Source organism: Lathyrus oleraceus, chromosome 7 (genome assembly GCF_024323335.1).
Source record: "Lathyrus oleraceus cultivar Zhongwan6 chromosome 7, CAAS_Psat_ZW6_1.0, whole genome shotgun sequence".
Taxonomy (NCBI): Eukaryota; Viridiplantae; Streptophyta; class Magnoliopsida; order Fabales; family Fabaceae; genus Lathyrus; species Lathyrus oleraceus.
Genome location: NC_066585.1, coordinates 525,923,193 through 525,949,433, shown reverse-complemented (window position 1 = coordinate 525,949,433; position 26,241 = coordinate 525,923,193). Strand labels below are relative to the sequence as shown.

General features: G+C 35.4%; 1 protein-coding gene across 1 annotated transcript; it reads left to right on the top strand.

Moving 5' to 3' along the window:
• Nucleotides 1–21,341: 21,341 nt before the first annotated feature.
• On the top strand, nucleotides 21,342–23,609 carry LOC127108489 (uncharacterized). The gene is made up of 6 exons (XM_051045963.1): nucleotides 21,342–21,502; nucleotides 21,613–21,684; nucleotides 21,959–22,135; nucleotides 22,361–22,477; nucleotides 22,601–22,726; nucleotides 22,825–23,609. Exons 1-6 carry the CDS (start codon nucleotides 21,434–21,436, stop codon nucleotides 23,440–23,442), a joined length of 1,179 nt encoding a protein of 392 aa, XP_050901920.1. The 5' UTR covers nucleotides 21,342–21,433; the 3' UTR covers nucleotides 23,443–23,609.
• The last annotated feature ends 2,632 nt before the right edge of the window (nucleotides 23,610–26,241 follow it).

The window sequence follows — 26,241 nt, the reverse complement described above, 5'->3', positions numbered from 1 at the left end:
ATTCCAAAAGTCCTTGAAAACATTTCATACATTGCATAGCATAACATGACATTGCATAACAGGTACTCTAAAAGGATCAGTATTCTCACGGTTTTCCTTCAAACGGAAAAAATGGACCTCGAACAAACTGTCAAAGATCTCCAGGCTCAGAATGCTCAACTCCAGGAGATGATCTTGAACTTATCCAAGGGGCAGGAGGAACTAAAGACTCTCTTGCTCAAGAAGAAAAAGGACAAGAAATCTGTGAGGCACATTAACCCGGGAAGAAGGCAGTTTACCAAGATCAATATGACTTTAACCCAAGCGCTGCAGAGTATGTTAAAGGCCAATTTGATTACCCTCAAAGGCCCTCCTGCAAATCCCAACACTACTTCTCCTCGTTATAATCCCAACGCCAGGTGTGCCTATCACTCCGATAGCCCCGGGCATGATACGAATGATTGCTGGTTGTTGAAGAACAAGATTCAGGATATGATCGACGCTGGAGAAATTGAATTTGATCCTCCGGCGACCCCCAATGTCATCACTGCTCCTATGCCCGATCATGACAAGACTGTTAATGCTGTAGAAGATGTGAATAGCGATTGCAACTTGGATAGTTGGAAGGCTGAAGACACTATTCCAACTTCCTTTAGTCAGGAGTAATTGTTTGTTGTTTATTCAATGTATCAAATTTGGTTAAATGTTTTGTCATTCTCATAAGCATATTCATATTCAATAAATCAATGGACTTTTTGCATTCAAATATTGCGCTCTTTATCTTTCCTGTCATTTTTCAAATAAGCTATGCTTTCTTGCACACACTCACGTAACAAATTGCGTATCCACATCCACTCTGGATCCTGTTGATAATAGTTCTGCTACTGTTCATTATGACTTCGAAAATCCGATCTACCAAGCCGAAGATAGAAGTGAGGAAGATTGTGAAGTACCTGAAGAACTTGCCAGACTGTTACTGAAAGAAGAAAGGACTATACAGCCGCATGAGGAGTCAATTGAAACTGTCGATCTGAGTACTAAAAGTAGACAAGAAAGAAGTCAGAAGCCTCTTGGGGCACTTGAATTACATTGCTCGGTTTATATCCTACTTGACTGCTACTTGCAAACCTATCTTCAAATTACTGAGGACAGTCAAGAGATGATGAATGTCAGGAAACTTTTGATAAAATCAAGAAGTGTCTCCAAGAACCTCCAATTCTGACACCACCAGTTGAAGGAAGACCTCTAATCATGTATTTGACCGTGTTAGAAAATCCAATGAGGTGTGTTGGGGCAACATGACGAGTCTGGTCGAAAAGAGCATGCCATATACCGCCTTAGCAAAAGGTACCGACTGTGAAACAAGATACTCATAGCTCGAGAAAGCTTGCTGCGCTTTGGCTTGGGCTGCTCGCCGACTAAGACAGTACATGTTGAATCATACCACTTTATTGATTTCTAAGATGGGTTCTATCAAATATCTATTCGAGAAACTTGTTGTCTCCTGAAAGAGTTATCACTGATAATAGTGCTAATTTGAACAACAAGATGGTTACTGCACTCTGCACGCGGTTCAAAATAAAACACTCTAATTCTTCCCGTACCGGCCAAGGATGAACGGCGCCGTGGAGGCTGCTAACAATGTCCAGAAGCTTATACAAAGATGACAGTAATGTACAAAGACTGGCATGAGATGTTACCATTTGCTTTTCATGACTATCGCACTTCAGTACGCACTTCGACAGGGGCAGCTCCGTTCTCTTTAGTCTATGGAATGGAAGCCATCTTACCAGTGGAAGTTCAGATTCCCTCGCTAAGAATCATGAAAGAGGCGGGCTTAGATGAAGAGGAACGGATTCAGACTCGACTCGATCAGATAAATTTGATTGAAGAGACTCGCGGCTGTATGTCACGGGCAGATATATCAGAAGCGCATGACCAGGCATTCAACAAAAAGGTCAAGAGACAAGTGTATCAAATTGGCGACTTGGTAATCAAGTGTATCGTGCTACCGCAAACTGATCCCAGAGGCAAATGGACTCCCACGTACAAAGGGCCATTTGTAGTTAAGAAGGTATTCTCTGGTGGAGCCATGATACTTGCTACAGTGGATGGCGAAGATTTCCCGCATCCCGTGAACGCGGACATAGTTAAAAAATACTACGCATGAAAAAGACCCGCTAGATCGACGTATCTAGGCAAAAGTAAGGGCATCCCGCGAACCAAAAGGGTTCGGGCAAAAATAGGGATATATATAAAAAAATGTACACCCGGCAAGTCGAAAACCTGAAAAGGTGGCTTGGGCAAAAAAGGGTATCCTGGTGGACTGAAAACCTGAAAAGGCGGTCCAGGCAAAAATTAGGGATTAAAGCGTATGATTATGTCCCGTTCTCAGTCAACTTTCATCCAAGTTCAAGGGACTGACCAAGCCAATCACTTCTATCCGACAGCAGGGGATGAGATGCTTGAAGACATAATGGCAGTAGTAGACTTAAAATCAATAGGACTTTTTCTGCATAGCTTTCTCTTGTTTTTGACAATTTCCTCTTACTAGGATTTCTGTCTCCTTGTACACAATTTGCCTGTTTATAGGCCTTCTTTCAAAAATCAATACAACCCTCTTTCAAAAAAAGATGCTTTTGTTTTTTACTTTTTCTGTTTTGTTTGCGTAAACGTCCATTGATTTAATTTGAATTAATATGTGCATTTGAATATGACCAATGTTTATCAAAAATACGTACATAGAATAGCAATAGCAATTACTACAAGACTTCGGGATCGAGGATAAGGTCTAATCATGCTTCCAATGAATCCACTACCAATTCTCTTCCCCCAGCAAGCCTGTTTTTCCCCAGAAGAAGTTGGCAGTATTCCCCGGCACAGCCAGCTATTACCCAACAGAGGTTGGCATCATCAGACAGATTGATCATCTCATCCATCCCCAGCCAGGCTCTGTTGAATATCTCTACCATCAGACAGAAATCAGAACCCCCAGCCGAGAGAGGGTCCTCAACACGAATATCTCCAATCAGTAGATGGGGATTTATTTTCCCCAGTAGAGTCCCCAAGCAGAACTTCTCATACGCATAACTCATTCATTACATCATTTCACAGCATACGCATGCATACAACATTCGCATTTATTTTCGAAAGCATAAAACATCTCATGCATCATGACATAGCATAAAGCTAACTTTTCTTTGCAGGTTAATTATCCTCCTGATATAGTCAAAGTAAAAGGCTCATTCAGGCAGACGCCTTTATCAATCACAGACAAGATTCAGATACATATTCCAGATGCAATTCATGGGAACATTCATTCTGACAACACTTCGATATCCTCCTAGCGATGGCATCTTTAAGCCCATCCCAGACAATTTATTGCAAGTACAACGTATACAGATACAACTAACATACGGTTCATTCTGATTCAGCTCAACATATGACTCCTTCAACTCAGATACGATCTAGCATACGATCCATTCTGACCCTCAACAACTCAGATACGATCTAGCGTACGATCCATTTTGACCTTCTTCAACTCAAGTACAGTCTAATGCACGACCAAGTTAGACCTTCATCTGACCAGATGCTACCTTCGGACAGGTACATTTCTGGATGGTAGTCCATACGGCTACTCCCTTTCCCAGATGCTACCTTCGGACAGGTACATTTCTGGATGGTAGTCCAGTATACGGCTACTCCCTTTCTCAGATGCTACCTTCGGACAGGTACATTTCTGAATGGTAGTCCAGTATACGGCTGCTCCCTTTCTCAGATGCTACCTTCGGACAGGTACATTTCTGAATGGTAGTCTAGTATACGGCTGCTCCCTTTCCCAGATGCTACCTTCGGACAGGTACATTTCTGGATGGTAGTCCAGTATACGGCTACTCCCTTTCCCAGATGCTACCTTCGGACAGGTACATTTCTGGATGGTAGTCCAGTATACGGCTACTCCCTTTCTCAGATGCTACCTTCGGACAGGTACATTTCTGAATGGTAGTCTAGTATACGGCTACTCCCTTTCCCAGATGCTACCTTCGGACAGGTACATTTCTGGATGGTAGTCCAGTATACGGCTACTCCCTTTCCCAGATGCTACCTTCGGACAGGTACATTTCTGGATGGTAGTCTAGTATACGGCTACTCCCTTTCCCAGATGCTACCTTCGGACAGGTACATTTCTGGATGGTAGTCCAGTATACGGCTACTCCCTTTCCCAGATGCTACCTTCGGACAGGTACATTTCTGGATGGTAGTCTAGTATACGGCTACTCCCTTTCCCCGATGCTACCTTCGGACAGGTACATTTCTGGATGGTAGTCCAGTATACGGCTACTCCCTTTCCCGGATGCTACCTTCGGACAGGTACATTTCTGGATGGTAGTCCAGTATACGGCTACTCCCTTTCCCAGATGCTACCTTCGGACAGGTACATTTCTGGATGGTAGTCCAGTATACAGCTACTCCCCTTACTCATATGCTACCTTCGGACAGGTACATTTCTGAATGGTAGTCTAGTATACGGCTACTCCCTTACTCAGATGCTACCTAGTGCACGGTACATTTCTGAAGTGTAGTCTAGTGTACGACTACTCCCTTTTACCATCAGATTCAGCCTACTGGACGGCTCATTCTGCAACTCAGATTCGATTTAATGTACGATCCATTCTGAGCTCCAGCAACTCCAATACGGTCTAACGTACGACCCATTCGGATCCTCAACTACTCAGATGCTACCTAGTGTACGGTACATTTCTGAAGTGTAGTCTAGTGTACGACCACCCCTTTCATCATCAGATTCAGCCTAACGGACGGCTCTCTCTTCAACTCAGATACGATCTAGCGTATGGTCCATTCTGATCCTTTATCCCCAACAGCATATGACACACTCCGACTCCCCAGCGAAGTCGGCAGCCTAATGGATGACTCATTATTCGGTCTAATGTACGACCCAGTGTGGCACCCATGTCTTCAAATTGACCTAATGTACGGCTCGATCTGAAGCTTTCGTCATCAAACCTCCCGGATGGCATCTTTAAGCCCATCTCCATCAAGACCAACTGTCGATTCTCAAGTGCAAATTTTTGGGGCATTCTAGTGTTCCATAATCTTCCACCTCCAGACCACGAATGGCATACACGCCATCCTAACTCTCTCGGTTTAAGAATATTGAACAGGGGCAGCTGTCATACCCCAAAAATTACCCATCATTTTTCCTAAAAAAAAAAAAAAAAAAAAAAAAAAAAAAAAAAAAAAAAAAATAAAATAAAATTTTAATTAATTAATTAATTAAATAATTAAAATAAATAAATAAATAAAATATAACAAATTATTTTGGACTTGGGTCTCCCTCATTCCAAGCCCATTACCCACAAAATTAGTCTATAAATACTGAAGTTTCAGTAGAGGAAAAGGACGGGGAGTTAGACTTGGAGTTTACACTGGGAGATTCACTGGAGAAAGAAGGAAGAGAAGCAAAATACTCTGAGGTTTCCTTGGAACAAAACCTTGAGGAAAAAGAAAGAGAGAGAACAGAGAAGGACGGATAGAAACTTTGGCATAGGAACCCTGCCAACCCGGAGACTTCAGAGTAAAGAAATCCGGAAAGCAGCCCATCCGCACCGAAGCCACCGCCGCCCAATTCCCGCCGCCTAACTCATTCCGATACCACAAGTGATCAACCCCTTCAACCTTGAATTGGCAAACAGGTTTGCGTATCTCTATTGTTTATACTTTCAATTGGCCATATTTGCATATATAATGCATCATGATTAAATGTTGATATATAATTTGCTTTCGTATGTGAATTTAAATATGCCTGAATACCCTGAATGTTTGACCATGTTGTTCCTGTGATTAAATGCCATAAAAATTCAACTTTATTATGTTTTATCATAGCCATGCATTATTCATCCTATCCTATTTATTGTTGTGATATTTCTCCGGTGTAATCTTCGATTGCACCCTGATTTGGTGTTCTGACATGTCTCTTTTTTTGAGTTTCGTAGAGGTTCACATATCCCAGAAAAGGTTATTGGCTAGGTATTCCACTTTATTTGTGGGATACCCTTGTGGAGTTTCACCCTAAATAATTTTTAATGTATTAATTTCTAATGTATTAATTTTAATATATTATTTTTAATAATTTTAATGTGGAGTTTCATCCTAATTATATAATTAATTGTAAAACTTTGCCTTTGAATAAGTGATCTTGGGCCTCTCTTTGTTGCCTTACGATTACGATATTACGGTCATGTCCCGCGAACGTGGGGATACCCTTAGCAAAGACCCTTCGGTTAAATCATCATAAAATAAATTATAGTCCCTCGGATGTTGCCTTCGAATATACAACTTTGTCCCTCGATGACCCTCCGATGTTGCCTACGGTTAAAAGATGATAGTCCCTTCGAATGCTAAGGTATCCTCGTAACTGTTGCCTTCAATGACCAATCGATGACCCTACGATGACCCTTTTACATCCAAAGGATAAAACTACTTATTTCTCAATAATAAGGACAGTTTTACCCTCATAAGGATAGGAAATGCCCGTAAAGACCTTGGGTCGGTATAACTCTTAATTGCTGGCTCACAACTTAAAACATTTTTTTTGCACCTCACACCTTTCAAAATGCCTTTAGAAAATCACCACTTGGTATACATTCATACTAGAATCATTACCGAGTTATATTTTTCTAAACAATTTTCAAAACTAAAACGGGATAACCACTTTGTATACATTCATACAAGAATCATTACAAAGTTAAATTCTCTTTTCAAAACAATTTTCCAAACAATTCACAAACACTTTTTTAGACAAAAATAATATAAGTGATCGAGCAATTAAGAGCCCATGGATAACCATGGATACAAAGGGTGCTAACACCTTCCCTTTGTATAATGTACCTCCCGAACCCAAAATATAAATTAAGGTCTTTCCTGTTCTTTTCCACCTTTCCTTATTGGATAAAAGAAAAGTCGATGGCGACTCTTGCTAACCGCGACATTGCGATTAAAACCACAAAAAGTCCAGTTCACCGTATGACAGTGCCACACTGGGTCGTACGTTAGACCGTATAATGAGTCATCCATTAGGCTGCCGACTTCGCTGGGGAGTCGGAGTGTGTCATATGCTGTTGGGGATAAAGGATCAGAATGGACCATACGCTAGATCGTATCTGAGTTGCAGAATGAGCCGTACGTTAGGCTGAATCTGATGACGAAAGGGGTAGTCGTACGTTACACTACACTTCAGAAATGTACCGTATGTTAGGTAGGATCTGATGATGAAAGGGGTAGTCGTACGTTAGACTACACTTCAGAAATGTACCGTATGTTAGGTAGCATCTGAGGGGATGGACATCCGAACGGGTCGTACGTTAGACCGTCGCAGAATGAGTCGTCTGTTAGGCCGCATCTGATGATGAAAGCGGTAGTCGTACGCCAGACTACACTTCAGAAATGTACCGTACGTTAGGTAGCATCTGAGGGTTGTAAGATCCAAACGGGTCGTACGTTAGACCGCGTTGGGGTTGTTGAAGTTCAGAATGGATCGTACGTTAGATCGTATCCGAGTTGTAGAATGAGCCGTCCGTTAGGCTGCATCTGAAAAAGAAAGTAGTCGTACGCTAGACTACACCCCTGAATGTACCGTACGCTAGGCAGCATCTGAGGATTTGAAGGTCCAAATGGGTCGTACGTTAGACCGCATTGGAGTTGCTGAAGAAGTCATATGTTGGGCTGAATCAGAATGAACCGTACGTTAGGCTGTATCTGATAACCTGTATATGTTGTACTTGCAATAAATGTCTGGGATGGGCTTAGAGATGCCATCGTTAGGAGGATATCGAAGTGTTGTCAGAATGAATGTTCCCATGAACTGTATTTGAAATATGTATCTGAATCTTGAATGTGATTGATAAAGGTGTCTGTCTGAATGAACCTTTTATTTTGACTATATCAGGAGGATAAATAACCTGCAAAGAAAAGTTAGCTTCATGCTATGTCATGATGTATGAGATGTTTCGTGTTATGCTAAAATAAATGCGAATGTTGTATGCATGCGTATGCTGTGAAATGATGTAATGAATGAGTTATGCGTATGAGAAGTTCTGCTTGGGGACTCTACTGGGGAAAATAAATCCCCATCTACTGATTGGAGATATTTGGAACGATGACCCTTTCTCGGCAGGGGGTTCTTGATTCTGTCTGATGGTAGAAATATTCCACAGATCTTGGCTGAGGATGGATGAGATGATCAATCTGTCTGATGATGCCGACCTCTGTTGGGGAGTAACTGGCTGTGCCGGGGAATACTGCTAATTTCTTCTGAGGAATAACAGACTTGCCGGGGGAATAAAATTGGTAGCGGATTCATTGGAAGCATGGTTAGACCTTCTCCTCGATCCTGAAGTCGGGTAGTAATTGCTATTGCTATTCTACGCATATATTTTGGTAAACATTTATCATATTCAAATGCACATATTAATTCAAATTAATATAACAAATTATTTTGGACTTGGGTCTCCCTCATTCCAAGCCCATTACCCACGAAATTAGTCTATAAATACTGAAGTTTCAGTAGAGGAAAAAACACTTGGAGTTACACTGGGAGATTCACTGGAAAAAAAAAAGAGGAGGAGAACAGAGAAGAACGAATAGAAGTTTTGGCATAGGAACCCTGCCTACCCGGAGAATTCAGAGTAAAGAAACCCTGAAGGCAGCCCATCTGCACCGAAGCCATCGCCGTCCAATTCCCGCTGCCTAACTTATTCCGATACTACAAGTGGTCAATCCCTTCAACCTTGAATTGGCAAACAGGTTTGCGTATCTCTATTGTTTATACTTTCAATTGGCCATATCTACATATATAATGCATCATGATTAAATGTTGATATATAATTTGCTTTCGTATGGGAATTTAAATATGCCTGAATACCCTGAATGTTTGACCATGTTATTCCTGTGATAAAATGCCATAAAATTCAAAGTTCCTAACATGGGGCTGTTTTCAAATTCAAAATCCGTGGCCGCTCGCTAGCACCTCGCTAGGCGAGCCTGGGGCGAGTATTCGCCTGGCCTTCGCTAGGCGAGGCAGAGGCGAACGAGACAGTAGCTGACTTTTCTATTCTGTTTTTTTTTTTATGTTTTATCATAGCCATGCATTATTCATCCTATCCTATTTATTGTTGTGATATTTCTCCGGTGTAATCTTCGATTGCACCCTGATTTGGTGTTCTGACATGTTTCTTTTTTTGAGTTTCGTAAAGGTTCACATATCCCAGGAAAAGGTTATTGGCTAGGTATTCCACTTTATTTGTGGGATACCCTTGTGGAGTTTCACCCTAAATTATTTTTTAATGTATTAATTTCTAATGTATTAATTTTTTAATATATTATTTTTAATAATTTTAATGTGGAGTTTCATCCTAATTATATAATTAATTGTAAAACTTTGCCTTTGAATAAGTGATCTTGGACCTCTCTTTGTTGCCTTACGATTACGATATTACGGTCATGTCCCGCGAACGTGGGGATACCCTTAGCAAAGACCCTTCGGTTAAATCATCATAAAATAAATTATAGTCCCTCGGATGTTGCCTTCGAATATACAACTTTGTCCCTCGATGACCCTCCGATGTTGCCTACGGTTAAAAGATGATAGTCCCTTCGAATGCTAAGGTATCCTCGTAACTGTTGCCTTCAATGACCAATCGATGACCCTACGATGACCCTTTACATCCAAAGGATAAAACTACTTATTTCTCAATAATAAGGACAGTTTTACCCTCATAAGGATAGGAAATACTCATAAAGACCTTGGGTCGGTATAACTCTTAATTGCTGGCTCACAACCTAAAACATTTTTTCACACCTCACACCTTTCAAAATACCTTTAGAAAATCACCACTTGGTATATATTCATACTAGAATCATTACCGAGTTATATTTTTCTAAACAATTTCCAAAACTAAACGAGATAACTACTTTGTATATATTCATACAAGAATCATTACAAAGTTAAATTCTTTTTCCAAAAACAATTTTCCAAACAATTCACAAACACTTTTTTTTCAGACAAAAATAATATAAGTGATCGAGCAATTAAGAGCCCATGGATAACCATGGATACAAAGGGTGCTAACACCTTCCCTTTGTATAATGTACCTCCCGAACCCAAAATCTAAATTAAGGTCTTTCCTGTTCTTTTCCACCTTTCCTTATTGGATAAAAGAAAAGTCGGTGGCAACTCTTGCTAACCGCGACATTGCGATAAAAAACACAAAAAGTCCAGTTCACCGTATGACACCATACAACATACAATGAACAATTTCTATTCAAATATTAAAATTCAATCCAATAGCCATACAATTCAATTACACATATGATGTGTCACAACAGATGGTTACAGAATGTTCCATGATGGCGTGAGAGTTACAAATATTGATGGGAAAGACGTTACCTATCAATTATAAGGGCGACACCTGTTATTTGAGGCTGCCTTTATGAGGGATATAAAGGGGAAAACATTAAGGAACCATGGCGGAGTCGTTCCATATAAATAGGAGATTTCCTGGATGAAGGGGGGAGCATGAATCACTAGAGAAAATACATAAACAGACACTTAAACCAATCATTTTAGGCTCTCCCTAACGGATAATGGGGAAGTTAACCTTTTAGCAAGAACATATATATATATAATATATATATATATATATATAATATATATATATATATATATATATATATATATATTATATATATATATATATTAATATATATATATATATATATATATATATATATATATAATATATATATATATATATATATTATATATATATATATAGATATATATAATATATATATTATATATATATATATATATATATATATATATATCTATATTATATATATATCTATATATATATATATATGACGTTTAGGATAACCTCGGTCTTATAATCAGCCAAGGTTCAACAGAAAATGAGGCTCGAAAATCCCAAAGAAGTTGTCACAAGTCTCATAGCTCACACATTTCTTAGAGTTTCCTCAAGAGAAGGTTGATACTTTAATAGTGGATGTTCCATGCACATGACTGAAGAGTTGAAACTATACTCTAATAATTATGTTACCTTTGGTGATGGAGTAAGAGGAAAAATCAAGGGTATAGGCAAAATAGTGTATTCAGGTCTTCCTAGCCTTGATGATGTGTTGTTGGTAGAAGGATTAACTACAAACTTAATCAGTATAAGTCAACTATGTGATCAAGGTATGAATGTGAGCTTTAACAAATCATAATGCATTATTTACAACAAAGAAAGACTATCGATTCCAACTGGTGTTCATAAGAAGTTATGTGTTGATGTGATCTTAAGCACGTGCTTATGATTGTGATTAGCTAACATGTTTTGGTTTTGCCGCACTCTGATAAATATGTCTGAAGAATGTCTGGAAGATTCTACACAACATCTGTTGCTAGTTTGTTGGGTTCTTCAGTTTTTTTTTTATGTTTTGGATCACTTTGGGTTTTATAAACTGCTGATGCTTGTTTGATGGGGGTCATATGTCCTTTGTCTCTTGTGAGGCTAATAGGGGAAGAAAAAGAAAAGAGGACACTTATTTAATATGTTCTTTGCCTAAAAAAATAGCCAAAGAGGGATATTGTTTTTCCTTTGTCGTGGTGGGTTGGTCGCACGTCTACCCATAACCAGGTTTTCCTCTAGTACGAGGAGGGAAACCGACCCTTGGATGAGATTGGTCTTAGTGACGTCCAATAAACTTCGAGGGAAGACCTAGCAAGTTCATAAAAATCTGGAGCTGTGCACTCAAGATCACGCCGAATACCTCAAAACATGTACCAAAAAGAAATCGAATTTGTATTCCCTCTTTACTTGTCACATCGGCATTCAATAAACAACGATGAAAGACCTCATAAGTTCATATAGACCCGAAGCTCTGCACTCGGGATCGTGACGCGTGCCTTAAAACGGCGACATCTGATTAACTTCTAGGGAAGACCTTAGAAATTCGTAAAAATCCATAGCCATGTACCGGGATCATACAAAAGCACCTTAAACAAGTAATCCAGGCATTTCGTTCAATAAGAATGCATTTTCTACATAATTTTTCATTATGGGGTACTATCATATAAGCACTAAATGAGGATACCAAGAAGAACTAATCTTAAAAGGTCGGAAGCTAGCTCTAGAAGAGGTTCAGACCCATGAATGATCAGTTTGAGGAGGAGTAGTCTTCTACCCCTAGTCTGGGATGCCAATCCACGAAGACCTTTGTAGAGATGAAGGAAGGGGAACACACAAGGTCTTCCATTCACATACTCACACCAATACTGATAGAATCTCAGATATACCTAACATGAATGGTAAAGTTGTGAAGGATCCATGGCTAGATGTTTCAGAACCTCTATCTCAAAAGCAGTGAAAGGGAGATAAAGACCCATAGTTAAAAAAACACAATCGTAAAAAGGAATGACACAAACTCCATACTTGTCGCATATTATTTCATCCTCGGAAGGACTCATGATTCCCCAGTCAGAAGATAAATCAACTTCTGTAAAAGCACTGTCAAGACGACCTTGTTTGGCAAAGACAAAAGCAATGGAAAAATAAATCGGATCTATCAAAGAAAATAGAATATCCTTTTGGGACTTGTGAATACTTTTATGGGATTTCTTGTTCATAGTACACTAACTTTGCAGTTGTTGGAAATGAGAGACAGAAGAGTGAAACAATTAAACTAGAAAAAGGAAGACTTAGAAAAGGAATGAAGATACTTATTCCCCTAAAAGAAAACTACGTTCTGGAAGGTAAAAAAGCTTCACCAAACATGTATAATCACTCACACACAACATCCAAAGAGTTTCAATTTTCAAAAACTATAATGATTATATTTATGAAAATACGTTTTGAAGTATGATGCATTAAATGCATAGTTCCTTAAAAGAACTAAAACAATTCTCAGTCATTTGTCATAAAAATAATCATGGGTCGGTCGGCATCCGGGATTGTAATGCCAAGCCCCCACCTTCATACTCAACGACAAGGGCTTGGGGCAGTTGTTCTGGGTCGATCAGATCGGCCTCGTCACAATTTACGTCGACCATACCTATGTCGGCCAACAATCAAATATAGTCCCATTTCTTCCCGAATCTTAATACGTGAAAAGTATCATTCTAGTGATCACCAAAAATCTCAGATGTAAAGTATCCAACGACTCTATATAATTCATTCCTTATTAATAGCAAGTTAGTTATTCTTTCTCTAGTATATTTAGAGAAAGCGTCAAAATCATGTAACAAATATTCAAATACAATTTCATTTCACTCTTCTTCCTTATATAAACACTTGAGCGTTGAAGTGCTAATCTTACATGTCCTCCACTCCACCTCATTGAAAGCCACTATCCCCGATCACGACCACCCACCTTCTCATTTTTAGTTTCCATAATGTAATAGACAGAAAGTGAAGAGAATACCTTAAATCGCAAAAAGCTTAGAGTCTCACATTTTGGTGGTAGTAAGAGTAATGCAAGAAAGGGCAGTGAAATGGTAAGTTATTTCAAAAAATTAATGAATCATAACAAAGAAAAATTGTAATTAATATTTGTTTATTAATTTATATTTTATTTATGTGGTTATGAGCAACCATTAGAAATACATTTATGTGGAAGCAAGGTTATTTTGTGAACTTTAATAAAGAAGTATGGAAATTATGTGAATGAAAAAGGAAAAATCATAGATGTAAGTATACTTTTTTTCTGTTATCACTATTCTACAAATTTTAAAGACCATTTTTACAATTTTCTTTTGTGAAGGTTCGTGATTAACTCTGTGTTGGAACTATTGTTTTTTTACATAAAATTTTATTGCGAGTTCATGATTAGCTCTCCATGTTCATGATTAGTTCTCTATGTTGGAACAATAATTATTTTACCAAAAAAAGCTCATTGTGAGTTCATAGTTCTGTGTGTGTGTTCATGATTAGTTCTGAGTGTGGAAAATTTACTCGAGCAATGTTTCATCAAGAAAGTTGTTATCGTTATATTTTGATGATGTTATTTTTGTAATTTATGAACAATAAATATGAATATGTTTTAAAATGACAAGAAAAATAGAAGTGAGTAAATGTAAATAAATATTTGAAAAAATCCCATATAAAAAGTGACACTTATATTAAAAAAAATATAAATAATTATGTTTATTAACTTAACAAAAGAATAAAATAGGATAAAACTAAAGAGAATGATTCTTTTATATTCTGTTCCAGCCATAAATGCTGAGTATTTATAGATACAAGTGATACTTGAGTGTATAACTAATTCCTAATCTTAAGGGAACCCTATTGTGGATTCCTAGTATTAAGCAATGAATAATTCAAACTATACCAACTCATATCCATAGTAATAGGAATGGTTGGTTACACTTAATTATTGGAACAACTTATTCTTATCTATTATTATGCCCCCTCAAAATTGGGTCACCATCTATGACACAAATTTTGTCTCTGAGAAATGAAAATCTGGTTCGATGCATAGGCTTTGTTAGAATATCTGCCGGTTGGTCCTTTGTAGAAATATGAGAGACTCGTATGTTTCTAAGTTGAACCATTTGTCGCACGAAATGATAATCTAGAGCAATGTGTTTCATTCGAGAGTGAAAAACTGGATTGGAGCATAAGTAGGTTGTGCCAATATTGTCACAAAAAAGAGTAGGTACTTGAGATGGTACTCCAAGTTCACTCAATAGATTGAGCAACCACATGATCTCAGCTGTAGTATTGGCAGCAGATCGGTATTCGGCTTTTGTGGAAGATCTTGCAACTGTTCTCTGTCTTTTTGATAACCATGAAACAAGATTTCCTCCAAAGTAAATTATGTAAGCTGAAGTAGATGTTTTGTCATCGTAATTACCTCCCCAATCAACATCGGTGAAGGCTTGCAGTTTAAGATGAAGTGGTTTTGCTAGCCGCAAAGCATGATTAATAGTATGTTTTAGATACCGTAATACTCGCTTGAGCTGCTGGAGATGCAGTTGTGTTGGTTAATGCATGAATTGTGACAATTTATTAATTGCAAAGGACAGATCTGGCCTTGTCAAAGTAACGTATTGCAATGCACCAATGATACTACGGAATAGCTTTGAGTCGGCAGCGGCTGATCCATCATTTAGTTTGAGAGGAGTAGTCATACATAATGGTGTGTTGACGGTCTTTGCTCCATCCATATTGAACTTATCCAAGAGTTCTCGAATATAACCATGTTGAGATAATAACATACCCTCCTTGGTTGGGATCATTTCAATGCCAAGAAAATAATGAGGGAAACCAAGTTGTTTGAGCGAAAACTTATTGGAAAGTTCTATCATGAAGTGAGTTAAAAAGGTAGTATCCACTGCCCGTCAAAAGTAAGTCATCAACATATACTAATAAGAAAGCTTGTACACCATGTTTATTGTAAATAAACAAGGATGAATCACTTAGGCTTGTTTGAAACCCAATAGAAAGAACAAAGGCCTTGAGAGAATCATGCCATGCTTGAGGTGCTTGTCGTAAACCATAGATAGCCTTCTTGAGTTTGCATACATGTTGAGGAAATTCAGAATGAATAAATCCGGGTGGCTGTTGCATGTAGACATCTTCAGTCAATTTTCCCTGCAAAAAGGCATTATTAACATCCATTTGGTGTAAGGACCACCCTTGAGCAAGTGCTAAAGTGAGAACCACTTTAATAGTTTGAGGTTTCACAACCGGTGCGAATGTTTCCTTAAAATCAAGACCAGGTGTTTGAGTGAATCCTTTTGCAACCAACCTTGCTTTATATCGTGCCACACTTCCATCAGGATTTCTTTTGATGTGAAACAACCATTTACAGCCAACTGAATTAGTATGAGCCTGACGGGGAACCAAGGTCCAAGTACCATTATTCATGAGTGCATTAAATTCAGTCGAACAAGCATCTCTCCAGTGTGGTATTTTAAGTGCTTGAGTAATAGTAGATGGCTCAAGATTTTCCTGCAAGTCATGTTTAGAGGCAATAAATACTTTCTTGGGTTTGAATATATTATTTTGTGACCTTGTTACGATAGGAGCACGTTGAACAGGATTATTTGTCGTTGAAGTTGGAACCGGATCAGATGCAGTGTTGGTGGTAGAGCTTGTTAGGTTATCACTAGTCACTGGTATCTCTGTTGTTACAGACGACTCGATAGGTTTCATTGACTCATGGACTGGTGGAGGACTTGATATCGGATCTGTTGTGAGACTCGATACCGGGACTGATGGCTCAGGTGTGGATGACTCATGTGCTAGGGACTGGTTTGGTTCCTGAGCTGAATTTTGATCTTGGGTAACATGAATAATACTATGTACCGAAGAGTCATGTGATGGAATTGGAGGACAAGTAGATAACAAATTAATTAGGGATTGATAGGGGAATGAGTTTTCCACAAAGTGGACATGTCTAGATACATATATCCTATTTGACAAAGGTTCAAGACAAAAATATGCATGCTGAGACGTTGAATAGCCTAGGAAGATGCAAGGTTTAGACCTGGGTTGGAGCTTATTTTGCATATATGGTTTTAGCCAAGGAAAGCACAAACAGCCAAATGAATGAAGTGTATGATAAGCTGGTTTGCTTTTAAATAATATTTCAAAGGGAGAGATCATATTAATGATTGGTTTAGGCATCCTGTTAATAAGATACACAGCAGTGGTGAAAGCAAATGACCATAGTTGGGAAGGTAAATTAGCATGATGCAAAAGAGCACGACTCGTTTCAACAACATGTCTGTGTCTCCTCTCTGCTGTGCCATTTACCTCAAGTGTGTGGGGAGGTGAAGTTAAATGAGAAATGCCATTATTGGTAAGAAAAGATTTTAATTTGATAAATTCTCCACCGTTATCAGTGAAAAGGGAAACAATCGGAAAATTAAAGGATTTTTCAACAATGGACTTGAATTGAACAAAAATAGAGAAGACATCTGACTTATGTTTCATGGGGTACAACCGGACATATTTGGAAAAATGATCAACAATGATTAAATAATATAAAAAACTATCTACTGATCTAACAGGAGCTGGGCCCCAAACATCAGAGTACAAAAGTTCCAAAGGTTTGCTGCTTGTGAGATGATGATTTGAAAAAGGAAGCTTGTGGCTTTTTGCACAGTGACAGGAAGTACACTCATGTGAGGCCGAAAGCTTTATTGGTAGATGATGACTGTCAGTCAGATGCTTTATTATTTTGAAAGAAGGATGTCCTAATTTATGATGCCATGTAGATGTAGAATGAATGCTTGTATGCAATGCTTGCGGTGGACTAGATGAACTAAATGCATTGGATAGATGATAAAGATCTTATTTAAGTGGTCCTTGAAGCAGTGGTTGACCCGAGGTCAAGTCCTTGACAACAAAATGGTTTGCAAGAAATTCAACAGAACAACTATTATATTGAAATAACTTGGAAATAGACAAAAGGTTAGATTGAATTTTAGAAACACATAAGGCTTGTTTAAGATGAAGAGGTTTGACAGAAGTATTAATAACAGAGTTACCAGTGTGAGTAATTTCCAAACCTGTTCCATCACCAACAATCACCCGATCTGCTCCAGGATAGGAATTTGTTAAGGTAAGCTGTTGTAGGTCCTGAGCAATATGATGAGATGCTCCTGTATCCATGACCCAGTTACCATGTTGTGGTGCAGCCTGATTCTGAGCAAAGTTCGTTGTTGGTTTAGGGCCGTTTCGTTTAGGAAATCCCTTAATTCTGTAGCAAACCTTAGCAGTGTGACCAGCCTTGTCACAAAACTGACAGACCATCTTATTTTCTCCATTCCACAAAGTTGGTGAAGGGTTTCGGTTGTTGTTGTTTTTGTGGTGATAGTTTTTTGTTCTTGTGGCTGCATTGGCAGTGGTAATCACATTGTCAACTGCAAGTGGATCAGCTTGATGATGAATTGTTTCAAAATCCATCAGTTTTTCATGAAGTTCAGCAAATGCAACAGGACTTTCTCTGCTTCTAAGTGCAGCGGAAATTTCACGATACTCAGCACTCAAACCATTGAGAGTGTGAAGAACAAGATCAGTTTCATCAAAGGGATGACCAATGATTGAGAGTTCATCCGAAATTGCCTTTATCCCTTGTAGATATGTAGCCATCGATTGGTTTCCTTTTTTGAAATTGGAAATCCGTTGTTTGAGCGCAATAATCCACACTCTTGAGCGGCCCGCATACATGGTTTTAAGGATCTCTCATGCTTGATTGGAACTTTTGACAGTTCCTAAGTGTGTGACCACTGTTGCAGGCACCGAAGATACAATACCATGTAGAATGAGTTGATCTTGTCGAACCCAATTCGTGAAGTCTGGATTGACATCGGTGTTATCATTTGCGAGCTGTTTTTATGAACAAGGTGTAGTTCCATCAATATAACCTAGAAGATCATAGCCTGTTAAAAGAGCCATGAATTGAATTCTCCAGGCAGGATAATTGTCTCCATCAAGTTTAATGGAAAGTTGAGAACTAGCATTCAAGACAATCAGTTTGTCGGCTGGTGACGACATAGTGGGCGTCGGTTCAGAAGGCATAACAAGGATCGAAAAAAAATTGCTTTTAAGCTTTACGCTCTGAATACCATAAAGAGAATGATTCTTTTATATTCTGTTCCAGCCATAAATGCTGAGTATTTATAGATACAAGTGATACTTGAGTGTATAACTAATTCCTAATCTTAAGGGAACCCTATTGTTGATTCCTAGTATTAAGCAATGAATAATTCAAACTATACCAACTCATATGCATAGTAATAGGAATGGTTGGTTACACTTAATTATTGGAACAACTTATTCGTATCCATTATTAAAAATATCACATAAGCTAGTGTGGTGGTTCCAAACATTATACCATTTGTCTCATCCATACACGACTCCAACTCCGGAATCGAGTTCGAGGGCGTGTATGTAGAGATGCTAGTGGCGGCTTGTAGACGACACTTGAGCACTTATCATTTTTTTTATATTTACTTAAGTTTGAATTTTGAATATGGAAACAAGTGTTGCTGAATGAAGACATGCAACTCTTGGAAAGCGTTCTTGTTGGCGAAACAACACATCTTTTGATAAAAATGGTGATGAAAGGATGTTGTTTCATCAATGGTCGCAACCTTGTGAAACAACACAAACATGACCTATAAATAAATCATTTTGAATTCAAAAATCACATCACAAAATGCATATCCTCTTCAGATAAATTGCAGAATATTTTTTCTACATTCGAATTTTCATCTGTCTTGTGCAAACTCGAGTATAGGCTGAATTATCTCGGATATTCTTGCATAGAAACTCTAAGATATTCGAGAATGCTTGAAATACTATAAGAAAAGTGATTCGCTTACGATTTCAGCATATATTCATTCAATCTAACAGTTATTTTTATGCTAGCTTAAGAGGTTAGTTTCGATTAAGAATAATAAATCAAGTGTGAGTTAGAGTCTCACATTGATTATAAATGTGGAGACTTGAGCATTTATAAATGGGAGAACTCAGACATCTATCATATTAAGGTTTTAGGTGGATATGTAATGTCTCCCTCACTTATGTGTTGCTCTTAATTCAATGTTGAAATCGGTATCATGAGCCTTTGGTTCGAATAAAGAGACCGACTTATTTGTATCGAAATGTTCAAGAAGAGATGTATCAAAATGTTAACCGGTATAAGTGTATTGGACAAAAGAGTCTCTGACCTGTGATTTATATATATATATATATTATATATATATATATATATATATATATATATATATATATATATAGGATTCATTTAACTATTTTAACAAAAAATTGAAAAACAATTGTCATAAATATTTTAGTAATATAATAATTAGACTTATATAAATATTCTTTTATAAAAAAGAAATTGTTGAAAAAGTATAACTTTTTGAAGCATTAATTACTATCAACAAAAAAGAATTGACAAACCATTGTTATGAATCTTAAAATGAATTTGTTATTCATGAAAGGAATTTGTTGTATAAACTTTTTGTATAAATTTCCTTTTTATTACTTTTATAAGAATTTCCTTTTTATTTTGTTCCTATCCATTTTCAAAAGTTCATTGTTTAACATAAAATAATTTTTTTCTTTGACTGATGATAAACTTTATTTAAAAAAAAAGGTAGTTTTAAAGTCTGTGTCAATATTTATATGCAATCTTATTAGGATTCATTTAACTATTCTAACAAAAAAATAGAAAAAAAGTTCTCATAAATGTTTTAGTAATATAATAATTAGAGTTATATAAAAGTTCTCATAAAATAATTTTTTTCTTTGACGGAGTGATAAACTTTATTTTTTTAAAAAGGTGGTTTTAAAGTTTGTGTTATTATTTATATGCAATCTTATCAGGATTCATTTAACTATTCTAACAAACATAGAAAAAAAGTTCTCATAAATATTTTAGTAATATAATAATTAGAGTTATATAAATATTCTTTTTTAGAAAAGAAATTTTTGTAAAAGTATAATTTTTTGAACGCACTCATTACTATCGACAAAAAAGAATTGACAAATCATTGTTATGAATCTTAAAAGGATTTTGTTATTCATGAAAGGAATTTGTTTATAAATTTTTTGTATAAATTTCCTTTTTATTATTTTTAAAAGAATTTCCTTTTTATTTTGTTCCTATCCATTTTCAAAAGTTCAATGTTTAACATAAAAGAATTTTTTTCTTTGACTCAGTGATAAACTTAATTTTTTTTAAAAGGTGGTTTTAAAGTCTATGTTCTTTGAATTTGATGATTAAAATTTAATAAAAGGTGATTTAAAAAACTATGTTCATTGTTTTATACTTCTTTTTGCTAATTTGTTTTTGGAAAATATGTTATTTTATGTTTTTTTCTTCATTATAAATTTTTTATTGATATACAACTGGATTATTTTATGTTTGTTCAATATTTAATATATATATATAATATATATATATATATATATATATATATATATATATATATATATATATTATATATATATATATATATATATATATATATATATATATATATATATATATATATATATATATATATATATATATATATATATTATTTTTTTATTTTGTAACATAAAAAAAGAAGTTAAAATGAAGAATAACAAAAAAAATTAAAATAACATATTTTCCAAAAACAAAGAGTGCCGCTGGTATTTTTAAGATCTAGGTATTTTATAACTTAGTTTTTCTTTGACTAATATTTATCTATATTTTAAAGTTAAATTCAAAATTATTTAGTGAATAAATTTTAATATTTTGTAATTTCATCTTTTAAATTCCCAATTTCTCATTATCTATATAAAGAGATACAAAGTTTTATAATCACCCATAAATTTACAAAAGTTCATACATTATTCCTAAGTTTTGTTTCTCATTTTAAAGAATGAATAGCAATGAGGGAAATGTTGTTTATGGCCGAAAACTGGCTTACCTGCTGAGACACAATATTAATGTAAGTACTACTCAATTTCTTTTCGTTCATTCTGAATTAATTTTTCTATTATAAATACGCAATCGTTTTCAAGCTAATCTCATGTATTTTTTTTTTGTTATATTTCACAGAAGAAAGTACAAGGTTTTAGAGCTGAGTGTCGTAAAATGATTAAAACAAATGCTGAAATTGCACCTGTTTATGTACATATACTAATTTCCTTACTTTACTTATAGTTATTTTCATAAACATGTCATTTTGTTTAGTGTTATAAAGTTGAAGCAAAAAGGCTAAGTTGGAGACAATAATTAATATATTTTATTCTATAACCTTAATGAAAACCATTTCAATTACTTTTGTCTCCAATATCTATTTGAAATTCAACTTTTAAATTTCCAAAATGAATTATGAATATCATCAAGTAATTAACAACATTTGGTCTTTTATTTTGTTGCATATAATTGTTTTGTTTCCTAGGAATCATCAAGACGCAAGAAGCATTTGACAACAATACTACTCAAAAGGAAAACTTTTTCCTTTTCATTTCCTAAAGATTTTGATCTTACATGTTTTCCCGGCATAGACAATATGCTGTCTAATCTCGAAAGTTGGGATGTTGAATGTCGAAAGAGAGGATCAGGAATATGTGATACGGTAAAATAAAATTTGTATTAGTTTACTCAAAAAATAATTCAAGGTTTCTAATTTATTTATATTAGGACAAAATTCCATATATTCTTATTATTTTGGTTTTGTATTTATTTTACATAAGTCCATGATTATATTTATTATGTAATTATATGATATACAATATATACTTTTCAACAATAATAACACAACTCATTTATATTTATATTTATATTTTGTTGGTTCTTGAAGTACTATATTCACACTACCATCTCGGGTGATAGAATATTACGATCTGTTATAGAAGTCGTAAACAACTTACTTCCTGAAGGATATGCCAAGTTGGAGAAGAGAAAAAGAAACATAAAGGTGATGAATAAAAATTTATATATTTTTGTTATTGTATTATTATTTATAAATTAAATTATTAATAGTATAAAATAAAATTTTATTTTATACTTCTGTGCTTATACTTGTTTTAATAATTTTTAGGACGAGGAAGATAACGATGAAGAAAATAATTATGAAATTGAGGCTAATGAAAACAACACGCCTCAAGTAAGACCTGTTGATTTACTTGCTTTCGTACCTAGGAGAAAAAGAAGTTGTAAGAAAAAGGTGATACATCAAATTATAATCAATAATAATTTTGTTACATAAAAATATTTACTGAAACTTAATTTAATATTTTTTTTTTATTTATTTATCGTCATTAGGTTCAAAAAAGAAAACTTGCTGAAGTGGAGAACGATATTGCAACTAAATCTCTCACCCGCCCTGAAGAGATTCTTGAGAACAAAGAGAACAATGTTGAAGCTGAAAATGTTTCTTGTCCTCTTTTAAAAATTGAGGACAAAAAGACCAATTATGTTGTAGAAAAGGTTGTTCGTCCTTCTGAAGTTAAGGACAACGAAATCAACACTGAAGTTGATAATGTTTTATGTCTTCCAAAAACTGAGGACAAAGGGAAAAATCTTGTAGCTGGAAATGATGTGTGTTCTCAAGAGATGGAGGACAGAAAACAAAATTCTGAAGGAGGAAATGCTTCATATTTTGAAACAATGGAGGACAAAGCGATCAATATGGATGTTAACGATTTTTCAATAGAAGCATCGTTAAATCTACAAGATTTTTCACCTGAATTTGCGCTAATTATTTCGGAGGTGCAACCCATTGTTCCTGTCAATCAAGGAGTGTTAGAAGATATGTTGAAAGATTGTGTTGTTGAAAATGATTCAACAATAACAAAGAGAATTAATAACCATGAAGTCTTGCCTGAGGTTCCAGAAGACTTCTCTGAGTATGATGATTTGATAGCAAGCTTTTTAAAATGATTTGTATTTTTAATTAATGTTGTAAAATAATCAACAATAAAAAAATTAATAATTATATGTTGTTGTTTTCATAGGATGAGAGCATGAGACATTTGATAATTTGTTTTTTTTGTGCGGAGATCAAAATGTTTAACAAGTATCAAAGTTCAAATATTAGAGGATTATTATGTTTTTCTTTTAACTTAGAAATTTTAAATTGAGTTTCCAACATATCCAGGATATTCTAGATTACTATAATAATAATAAAAAAATCAAATATTTGTACATGTATAAATCAAATATTTTAATGAATTTTATTTATTTATTCATTTTTTTATAACAATTAATTACTATCTACTGTCAGTGTAAATTTTTTTACACTGTCGATTCATCATCCTCACCCGTCTGTATTACTTTATAGATTTTTAAAATAAAAATCAAATTCATTTCAATATTCAACGGTCATAATTAATTGACGGTATAAAATCCTTTTATACTGTCAATATATTTCAATTAAATCATTTTTTATATTATATATAGACAAAAGAAAATTAAAATTAACCATAAATATTTACCCGTGAGCTTGTTGTCATCGGCAAAATTTCAAACAGTCCAACCTTCTAGATTACTATAGTAATAATAAAAAAAATCAAATATTTGAATGTATATAAATCAAATATTTTAATGAATTTTATTTATTTATTTATTCTTTTTTTTAAATTGCACATTGACAAAAAAAAATTAACCATAAATATCTATCCGCAATCTTGTTGTCGTCGGCAAAATTTCAAACACAGACGGTTTTAACCGGCATCGATAAATTTGAAAATCTAAGATAAATCTTTTAATTACAATACTCAAGGCTTAGTCTTAGTCGCAGGTAATTTTCCATTGTACCATCATTTCTTCCTGCGGTTTGACCTTCGGTAATTTAGATATTTAATTATTAAAAATTTGAAGAAATGAAATACTAATAATTTATAAAAAAAACACTCGTTTTGGTCCAAAAAATTCACTTTGAAAAAATAAAAAACAGAAATATGAGGAAAAAAAACATAAATACGAGAAAAGGATTTTAAACAAAATAAAAAAGGAAAACACCATTCAGTTTTATTTGATAGGCAAAGACATCTTAAGAGTGTTTGTCTCTTGTTGTATCGCTCTCAGAAATCAGAATTTTCTTTCTCTCGCTCGACCCCTCCATGGTTCTTTGGCTCTCATTCGAATGCTCTCACATTGCTCCTGGAAGTTTCTCTAGCTCTCACTTGATCGCTCTCACATCACTCTCGGAAATTTCTCTGGCTCTTACTTTCATCCTCTACACTTCCATTCATCATAAATTGGTAAGTTATTCTTCTTTGATCTCTTCAATAGTTCTCTATAATTGCTTCCCGCTCTATTATATTTCTTCTTCCTTTTCTTTTCAAAATCCTAACTTCATTGTTAAAGTGTAATCCAAATTCAAGTAGTTAGTTTCATTTCATTTGAGTGTCATTTGAGTTTAGATTGCATTTGAATTTCATCTCAGATTTTGAATTTGTATATAAACTGAATTTACATTCAGTTAGAAGTAAAACTTATTTGTAACAGACTTTAAAAAATTAGTTACAGTTGTTCTCTTTCTTCCATATTCATCTTCAACCTTGTGCACCAACAATTGACATCTAGAGCTCTAGTTCAAATTCAGATTGGGAAACACGAGTGTATGTGAGACGTGTGTAATTGATTTCATTTCTTAAATTCATAGTGAATTGAAGTTCGAAATCGAAATAGAATCACATTTCTTGATTATGAGGGATTGGGAAACACGAGTGTTAGTGAGATTTGAGTGAATTTGCACAAGAACGAAGATGAACGGTGGAAACGGTAGCTTGAAAACAAAGCTTCCAATCTTTGATGGAAAGAATTAGAATCGATTGATTATTCAAATGTGTGTGTTGTTTGGAGCTCAAGAAGTTATTGATCTAGTCAACGACGGTTACACAACTGTTGCAGCAGACACAACTGAAACATAAAGAAACACGCATAGAGAGACGAGGAAGAATGATCAGAAGGCTTTGTTCTACATCCATCAGTGTGTGGATCTGAACGTGTTTGAGAAGATTGTTGATTCAATAACGACGAAGGTTGTTGTGACACATTGGTACGATGCTATGGAGGTGATGCATCAACGAAGAAGGTGAAGCTTGAGTCTCTATATAAGCAGTATGAGAATATCAACATGAAGAATAATGAGAAGGTACCTGATTACATCTCCAAGTGATTATGGTCACAAATGATATGAAATCTTGTGGAGAGACTCTCTCTGAACAAGTAATCATTGAAAAGGTACTGAGATCACTTACTCCTCGGTTTGATTACATTGTTGTAGCAATTGAACACTTTAAGGACCTTAGCACTGTGAATATTGAAAAGGTGCAGAGTAGTCTAGAGGCACAAGAATTGCGTATGACTGGGAGAAACTCTGAAAGAGAGGTAGAGCAGGCTCTGAAGGCATCTTCTGGTAAGAAGAATCAGAAGGAGTTTTGGTCAAAAGCTAAGAAGAGACATGGTGGTGGTTATCAAAAGTCAGAAGCCTCCAACTTTGATGAGAAGAAACTTTTAGACGATAGGCATAAATCTAGAAGGGGTGAATAGATCCTGAGTTAAAAACTTGACAAAAAATAGTTTGAAATTTTATGGCGTGGAAGCAAGTTACAAATATCCCGGATCAAAAATCATCTAACTGAACCCGTTATCAAAAAGCTCGGATATGCGTATTAACAACAACGGTATGATAATGATTCACAAATCGATCAACAACAACTAATCACAACTAGT